Consider the following 9,423-nt stretch of genomic DNA (forward strand, 5'->3'; position numbering starts at 1 on the left):
CAAAAGTGAAGTGTGTTAACTGTCGAAACCTCATTTCAGTTGCAAAACAATCCGAATATGAAATGCATAAGTTAAGCTTCGCATTGCATCAGGTTGCGCAAATATGACGTCAAATTCTTGGAGTGAAAGTGCCTTTCGTCGCGGGGACGACCTCCGCGGGGGAGGGGAGGGGAACATGTTTGAGGCATTGTCTTTTCGGATATACATCTTTATATGTAGTGTATTGTAGCAATTGGATATAATTCAAAAATACAGATAATAAATATTTGTAGCTATTTGAAGGTTCATGGTAGCAGCGACTTCGTTTCTGGCCCTTATTATTTAATATTGCTTATGTATGTTATGTTTTTACATCACGACTTAAAATATGTGTAGAGGATGCGAGATAATTTTTGAACATATTTTGAAATTAAAAATGCAATGTGAAACTTAATGTTAAACAAAACTTATCTATACTAGAAGTTTCTTAAACCAGATTATTTATTGGTTATTTCAATGTTTCTAAAAATAACACGGCTATCAACCCATATTATATCAAAGCTTAGCAAAATCATAAAACGCAAGGACATGAGTTAAAGCTGGACGCAATTTTTGAACGACGTGTCAAATAACCAAATAAGAATCGATCGAGCAGGTTGCTTTCACGCTATTACCAAGTTATATAAATCTGAGTTGACATCGAAAAATACGTAATAAAACCGACGGAGTTCTGATTTACGTTTGCTATTTCACTGTTACTCCTATATTTAAGATTCTTCATAGATTAAAGATTAAAGTACATATTATTGTGTAAGGGTTAGAAGATTTAAAGAAGGTTTTCCCTATATACCAGAATATTTGCTTGGGTATTGTAATTAGTAAATAGTAGTACTGATTTTGTTTGATCTCCTTCCTTTGAAGATAGGGATTACTTTTTTATTATTGCCTGCTGAATCAATCTTTGAAATCTAAATTGGCATTTTTAATTTAAACATTTCTAGGCATTCTAGCATAACTTTTGTAATGACAAAAATTGAGTATGTAAATTCACAAGAATTTCTAAGCTATTGTATCACTAACTAAAAGTAAATATTTACAAATATTGATGTCGAAAATGAGGCAACCCATGATAATACGGGAATCGCGTCTAAACTTACGTGAATACCTAATTGCCAAATTGAATAATCACTTAAACATTTCAGGATAGGTAACAACCGATTTCCGTGAGGCATTTAGTTTTTCTCCCATCATTATAAATAATAAATGGAATAAAACTTTTAGTTTTATAAATGAGAAATTTTTAAAGAATTCTCATTTCGAATGTTTAGAAAGAAATTAAGTTTTTGAACTTCAAGCTCAACTGAAATTCTTTACTGAAATTGACGGGCACAACGTCTGGCATATTGCCCAATAATTTAGTTGTCAATTACACTTAGACTACTAGAACCTTGAAAATATTTGAAATCACCTACTAGAAAATGGACAATTAGTTGCAGTAAGATAAAAAAATGAATCTATGTATATGAGAGTGAGTCGTGTTACTTTAGTTTTATTTGTTGTAATTCGTCTACAGTCGTGTACACACACCTTACCCACACATACACACACATGAAAAACTTTCCCTTACAAACATTTTGGATGACTGAATTATCCACAGAATGGAATTCCCTTTCCTGTGGTGTGTGTCCCATTGAAATAATTACATATTGTTATCAAGTTCATTGGTAATTTTAAAAGATTAGGAATATCTCTTATAAAAACATTTTAATGCTATAAAACTAAAAATAATAAGTACTTAGGTGCAAACAAACTTTTAGTAAGACTTGGTTGTATCATTTACGCCCTCTAATCTTCAATAATTTATGTTTCAGAACCTACAAGTTATTATCTATTATTTCAAATGGAGATAACTATTTTAATAAAACAAGAATTGATTTAAATAATTAAATAATAATGCTGTGTTCGCCTGTTGTTACGAGCTAAATAAATTTCAAATGAATGGTCCAAGTTATAGACAGCGTGCGTAACTCGAATAGAGTCAATGCAGCCGTTTTATGATACTAGGCAAATGATTAGGATATATAACATTTAACTACATGCCTAGACGAATAATTGAAATATACATGTCAATCTTGTGCTTGTTACACAAATTCACATTTACTACATTAACGTGTAATATAAGCTAAGTATCTTTAACGCAAAACTTTCAGAACCAGATCAGTTGCCCGCTATGACATAACAAAAAAAAAAACTTTGAAACTATAGAAGAAAGACGCAGTTTTTTTTTAATATTGTATACTGACACGTGGCGGGAAATACAGTAGGGAAACCAACACCAATAAGAAAACGAATTAGCATTAACCAAAATGTTAGATCATACCCTCTGTCGGACAAATAGAATACCAGCACTTTAGTCGCAATCTGCTACGACTATGACACATAGCTAAGTCAATATCCATTTCAGATAATGTAATGCACCACACAATATCTTATCTCACCAAACACACTAAAAAATAAAATAAAAAAATTATTTCTTTCGAACAACTTATAATTTTTTTGTTTTTTTTTTCAATTTTTCTTTTTCCATCTTTGTTTTTGTGTAGGTACCTCGTATCGTGAAATTGACGTTTATCTATCCATCAATCAAAATCTGATGATCCACTGCCTTATAAAATTATACATAAACACGTTTAAAAGTGGAGTAATTGAATAAATTAAATGATGTAGTGAAAACAGTTACAATCTACAATTTTTTTTTTTTTGTTTAGCTTCTTATTGAATTTGAAAGCATGAATCACTAATTTTAGTTATAATATCGCCTCTGCTTTTACATTGAGGAGGGCAAGGCGTCGCCAAAGGTCGTCTACATTCCAAAATTGTGAGTCCAGACCAGTCACCAACTGGTACGCGCTAAATGTTATTCATATTTAGATATTTGATACTAACGCTTTACAGTTGTTTTGTTATAGGAAAACATTAGATTTTACCAAGGAGTTAATATTAACGGTGTCAATAAAGCCTTTCTAGGGCTTCTAATATCTGTATATAAAATAATAATATAAGTAAATTAATTACCTGTACTATAAAATTTTTAAACTCGTTGATTTTGAAAAAACAACTCCACACACCCTATTCATATTGTCTTTGATACTTATCAAATAAAATTGCTGCATTGATCGGCGTAATACTCACAGACATGATAGTTGTTATATAAATAAACATAATTTTTGTTCTTATCAAACAACTTTAAAAAAAGGAGGTTATTGATTCGATTGTTTTTTTTTTTAATGTTACAGTCGGCAATTGAGCTGGTGGAACGCCTGATGGTAAGCGTTACCACCGCCCATGAACATTTGGAGAGGCATAAGGTCCATTGCAGACCTTACGCCTCTACAAATGGATTGCCGACTTTTTGGGAAGGGATTAAGGAAGGATTGGCAATAGGAATAAACGAAAGGACTGGGAAGGGTAAGGAAAAGGATATGGGCCTCCGGCTCCCCCACTCAACTCCGAAACACAGCAGAATGTTATTTCACGCCGGTCTTCTGTGGGGGTGTGGCGTACTTCCCCGGTGCGAGCTGGCCCAATTCATGCCGAAGCGTGCTCGACTACCACATACAAAATTTTATTTATGTTCTTGTCACCTCATAACTTTGTACCGACTTTTATTATTGATTTTTTATAAGCTGGTGTCTCCCATGTGGTCCCATTAATTTGGTCTAGTTCTGTAAACGGCGTTTTTTTTAACAATTATTATTTTAAATAGTCACTAGTCATATCATTTCGCGGTAGGTCGCATGCAGTGAACGAATAGAAGTAAAACCTTAATGCTAAAATTAGAAGTTTGAATTAGAGCCAATAATGTTGATTTTTTCACGAATTTCTATGTGAAAATCTTAATACTGCCCTGAAAGTCCGTAGAACATTGCATAACTTTTGATACGGATAATATAATAGGTGGGCTAATAAAAACAGAATAATGTGTGTAAATACCGGACAAAACATTCGCATAACACAACTTAATGTGAAAAAAGCTCACTATAAATTGCTCAATTTTTTTAAACAACTTTAAACTGAACATGAATTTATTAAAATACTCAATACTCAATATTATTAAGTTCAAATTAAATTTAAATTTCCTATTCAAGTCTTATCTATGTTCTAGATCTTGTTAATAATTAAATACTAAACGGATAACACAGTCCAACAATTTGTGTAAATAAATCATTGAGAATGTCTGATGTCCCTTAAATGTCACTGTAAGTTTAAAGGTCGAGTGGATTGCAAAATATAAAACCTTTGACTAGGACATAATATTAAAGGTCTGTTCGGTTGTACACTAATAGTTTATGTGGTGTTTAGTATTTATATTATATTTTGCGTTGTGTTCTGAATCGCTTCATGAAGTACGTATTAAGGTGTATGCGTTACGTAGGCGTAAGTTTTGCAAATCAGTTTCTTAGCTTAGAAATAGATTATAAATTTTTCTAACACAGGCAGTTAATCTATCTTTTGATGGTCTACAAATATTTAGGGAATAGATAAGAAGTTACATCGTAAAAATTATCATGTGTTATTTTAGGTACATATCCCTGTTTTCATAATACATACATAGTCCATAAGCTACTCAATAGCTCAAATCATACTAGTAGTCTATATATATATATATATATATATATATATATATATATATATATATAAGAAGTTAAATTTTTACCTTTTATTGCCAATGTTTTCAAAATGACACCGCTAAGTGATAAACCTTGGCTAAGATGATACGTGTATAAAATTATTTAAATAATTTTTCGAAATAAATAGGGCGCATTTGTTCAAGTGGAGTTTTCTTAATGAGAAGATTTTTTTAAGATCGCATTCCTCTGAGAATTAAGATCAAGAAACGTCTTAAGTATATTACAAAAATGTAAAGTACGGACATTATGTACTAACAACTTTATAATTGAGTTTCATCTTTTCATCTTTAATCGGGTGTAAATAAATGAATAGAAGCACCCTATTTTGATGTGCTGAAACCGCACTGGATAATGTTAGAAAAAATGTAAAAAAAATGATTAGACATGCCTTTGTTTTCTGATACCGACAATGCATACAATTTAAATCTGGAAAACAAAATTTAGATTCGACTTTTTTCCTATCGGAGAGAATACAGAGCGTGTAACGGAACGACATTACTATCCTCCTATGACGTCATTATGACGTCATTCGATGTTGACTTTTGACATTTGAATAGCTTCAATTCAAATTTCAATACTTTTTGTTATCATTTTTCTATGAAAATCTGTGAAGAATGTATTGAAACACTTCTGTTACTATAAACAGACATGAAGTATTTAAAATATGGGAATCGTTTCGTTAAGCATTGTTGATTCATATTCTTTTTTCAAACTAGAAATTTGTGTTGTGTTAATTTCATTTATTATAACTTAAAAATGAAGCCAGGAAAGAGTTCGGATGTGACTGAGGAGATAGCTGAAGTACATACAACAGCTCGATCGCCGTCACCAAAGCAAAAAGCTAAGGAGCGATCAAGAAGTAGATCTGGCTCCCGGAAACTTTCCAATGGACATGCTACTGCAAATGAAGCGATCACGGTGGAAGACGTTCCTGAAAAGGCGAAAACCCGAGAGAATTGGAAAAATTCCGAACAGGAATCCCTCGATACGGAACTACCTATACATGATCAAATTAAAATGGACATCCTTGGTTTTGTTGAGAAAGAAATAAAGAAAACTGATAAGCCATCATTTGTGTTCTATTCTCATGATCCGAACGGCTTGGACGATAAGTATTTGAAGACATTGTCGAGACCATCAAGTGGCCACAGAGAAAAGCGGAGTCCTTCTTACAGGAAGAAGAAAAGACACAGTTCTAGACATCGGGACAGAGATTTGCATGACTTTGAAATACCTGGATCTAGCTTGATAGCCTTAGAGAAGGTTTGCATTTCTTCTTTTCTTCAGATATTACACAAAAATATTGTATAATATCAATGTAACTATAAAATAAATCAATAACCTTAAAAGTTTAAATTCTTACAATTTCTCTCAATTGCTTGTATATCAATTAACATACTGAATATACATTTTTACCTTTAAAGTTACATAATATGCTATTCAGCATCATCATTAAAAAAAAAAAACAGAAAGCAGTTTTCAAAATAAAATATAGAATAATGATAAAATTACAAATTTAATTGGATTATATTTTAATTCATACAGGTTGATGATTACTTAAAAGAGTACAACAAAGATGAAGTAGTGACTCTCAGCGGAGAGCTGGAAATAGAGGCGCATGATGTGGAAAACAACAATGGATCATCTCGGGAGCTTCGGCACAAGCCAAGGAAGACCAGGCGAAAAGCCAGGGAGGACAGGCATGAAGCTCACTCCAATGGTAGAGATGTTAGCCCAAAAGTGTTTAAAACTGCTAGTAGGAGTAAGGCTAAACCAGGTTTGTGGATAATTCTAATACTTTTAAAATATTACCATAGTAAAGATTAACTATATTAATAATTAATATATTAACTACATTAAAGTCACAAAATGGAGTTAATTTGTTGAATGAAAGAAAGAAAACATTTGTTTCTGCCAGGTCAAATTTCTAAATCTATCTATATCCACTCAACTAATTATGTATTTCTATTTTTAAATGTTACTCTGGTACATAGGTACGCTACTAAACATAATCAAAATCCTTTCAGTGGTTTTTGCATGAACCAATAACAAACATACATTCAAATATTCTTCCGAACTTGCATTTATAAAAGTAGGATTTTATTTCTATTTATCTTCCTTTCAGCACGTCCCGCAGACCTAACAACAATGCTGGAGAGCTTACAGTCAAGTGTCCCATATCATGATCAGTACATTGACAATCCATTTTCATCACCATCACCATCACCGCTCACATCACCCAACGATGATAGAATGGACCCGTTCTCTCGGAGGCCAGAGAAGATATACCTACAAGGGGGTGGGACTTTCCGGGTTGTATCACGTGACAGAATATTGGAGACACAGCAATCAAGGGATGAGGAAAAATATGCAAGGTATGTTTATTCATAATTTCGTAAATGAAAGCTTATGTTATCAAGTTGACATTTAATTGTGAATTATTATTGAAATAATGCACATATTTCTATAATTTTATTGCATTTTTTAAAATTTCTTAACATATTTGTTTAAGGAGGTCATTATTAAGGTTTATTAAGGGATGTTAATGTGAGATGTGGTTTCGCCTTATACTAAATGTGGCCTATTTTTCCGTTTTACTAATATTTATAAATCCTACTTCAGTACACATAAAAATACACATTGTTTTTTTGCACTTAGTAAAGTTTAAGTTTTATGAAAAATTATAAAAGTATTTTATAAACTTTAAACACACACTTATATTCTTTACTCATTGATTCCTAAAAAAAAAAAACATTACAAACAAATTTTGTTAATGTATAATAAGATAAACTTATGAAATTATTGTATTGTCACTGATCCTAGATAAGTGCACAAACTTTTAATTAAATCACTCAAAGTGGCTCAAAATCAATTGTAAAGGAGTTGGTTACATACTAACATATAAACATACAGGTGAACCTAATAATACCGTGTTAATAAGTTTTAGTATTTAATCGTTTTGTTTAAATAAGTTTGTTATTTCTCTTACCTTATTACACTAATTTTTACTCTGAACTTCACAGGCTGGGCGATGTAACGCCGCTAGATGTCGCTCTCACAGTCCAAAAGGCGTGGCGTTCGATCGCGCCCGCTTGTCACGGTGTCCTAGGCGGTCTATCGCTTATGCACTTACTGCTAATCAGCTATTCGGATAGTCTAGACGCAGGACACCTGTCTTTCCATGCGGTTGTGACTATGCCCTATGTGGCTGCGTATTATTTCTTCTGTGTGCTGTGTTTGGTGTCGGTTCTGGATAGGTGAGTTTTCTATGTATTGGTAAGAAGGTAGCCACTATTTGGCTTCAATAGGGTGATGAAATATTTAGAAAATATACCTCACTGGCACTGTCTGGTAGTTAGTGGTTCTTCTTAAACTTTAATTTACAAGGCTCAGTCTCTGGTCAATTATTTTGAAATACGAACTCTGATTGTTTGTTTATATAATTCAAAGGGGCTTACTACATTTTTATTGCTTTACGTTACTTAAAGTTTTAGCATTTGAATTGTCAACAAAGACACAAAAAAATATAATTCAACTCTTTAGAAAAAAAAATTGATCTCGTAACACTTTTTTTTTCAACTTTCTGTGTTCCATTTTTATTCAATATATACTTTTTCAAATAACTCACGCGCAAAACGAATAATTCCAGATTGGACATAACCAGTATAGACGCAAGTCAAGGCCTCCAGCCCTGGTTCCAGCCGATCGTGCTAGTTATACTATATACCGCGTGTTTGCTCGTGTGCACTGCGGCGAGGATGTATGACGAGCTGATGGTCTACCAGTATGCGCCGCTTGTGGCTAATATAACTGCTAATATCACTACGGTATGTTGGTTTTTTTAATAGAGAAAAAATATGTAAACGTAGTTTTGTATTTTAATTTTATTACGGCATTTTTCGTGGTGATTTTAATTTCATAGTGTAAACGTAGAAGATTTAAGTAGTATAAATTGCATGTATATAGTCGAATTGATGTCCTCTTTTTTAAAAGTCAGTTGAAAACAAATAAAACCAAGTTTCAATAGATTAACAAGATGACAGTTAATCGTCTGTCAGATTATTAAAACACAAATTATTTTGTTTATTTCATTTCTGATTTGATTACATCGATTTGAATATTATTTATTACTATATTATTTTTTACAGCCGACAATACCAACCTTCTATCACACATGGACACATTTTTCAATATGGCGCGCGGTGTTGTCAATACTGGGGCTTGTCTATTTCATCATATCCAGTCCGCAAGATTTGGTTTACGTTAATTTGAATAAATTATTGCAATTCAAACATTCTCTACAGAGTATTGGATGAATTATTTTCGTATTCACTATATATTATACGCGTACGGCCAAAGATAATTTGTAATCTGAAGTAATTTTCTAGAACTGTGCGAGAGGGATGGAGATAGCCTGGTCAGTGGTTGTCTCTTTCTAATTTCTTTTGTTTTGTAAACGCATGACGTCACGTCTTACGACTAAATAGGTCATTGCCCGGAATTTATTATCTAATGTACGAATAGTATTCTATCGATTAGTTATTTAGAAATTTTTATTTATATAGAATAGGCATTTATTTACAAAAATCAATGCGCGATGATAAATTCATCAATAGACCTAAAAATCCGTCATTATACTTGTAATTATTGTTCCTTATATATTATTACCTCTTAAATGAATGAATATTTTAGATTTTATTTGAAATACGTACAAAAATACATTATTTTGATTAATTGTTATGCCAAAACTTAG

The 9,423-nt window shown here is 32.2% G+C and overlaps 1 protein-coding gene across 1 annotated transcript; it reads left to right on the top strand.

The window, feature by feature from the left end:
* Positions 1-5,224: 5,224 nt before the first annotated feature.
* LOC119833411 lies at positions 5,225-9,423 on the top strand. Its single transcript, XM_038357403.1, has 6 exons — positions 5,225-5,933; positions 6,216-6,447; positions 6,796-7,045; positions 7,694-7,927; positions 8,320-8,497; positions 8,819-9,423. The coding sequence occupies exons 1-6, from the start codon at positions 5,427-5,429 to the stop codon at positions 8,984-8,986; spliced, it is 1,569 nt and encodes a 522-aa protein (XP_038213331.1). The 5' UTR covers positions 5,225-5,426; the 3' UTR covers positions 8,987-9,423.

The sequence above is a fragment of the Zerene cesonia genome, chromosome 17 (assembly GCF_012273895.1).
Source record: "Zerene cesonia ecotype Mississippi chromosome 17, Zerene_cesonia_1.1, whole genome shotgun sequence".
Taxonomy (NCBI): Eukaryota; Metazoa; Arthropoda; class Insecta; order Lepidoptera; family Pieridae; genus Zerene; species Zerene cesonia.

Coding starts and splice junctions, on each gene's coding strand:
- LOC119833411 (XM_038357403.1), top strand. CDS start 5,427: ATGAAGCCAGGAAAGAGTTCGGATGTGACTGAGGAGATAGCTGAAGTA. Junction 5,934..6,215: donor GCTTGATAGCCTTAGAGAAG/GTTTGCATTTCT, acceptor TAATTCATACAG/GTTGATGATTACTTAAAAGA. Junction 8,498..8,818: donor TAACTGCTAATATCACTACG/GTATGTTGGTTT, acceptor TATTTTTTACAG/CCGACAATACCAACCTTCTA.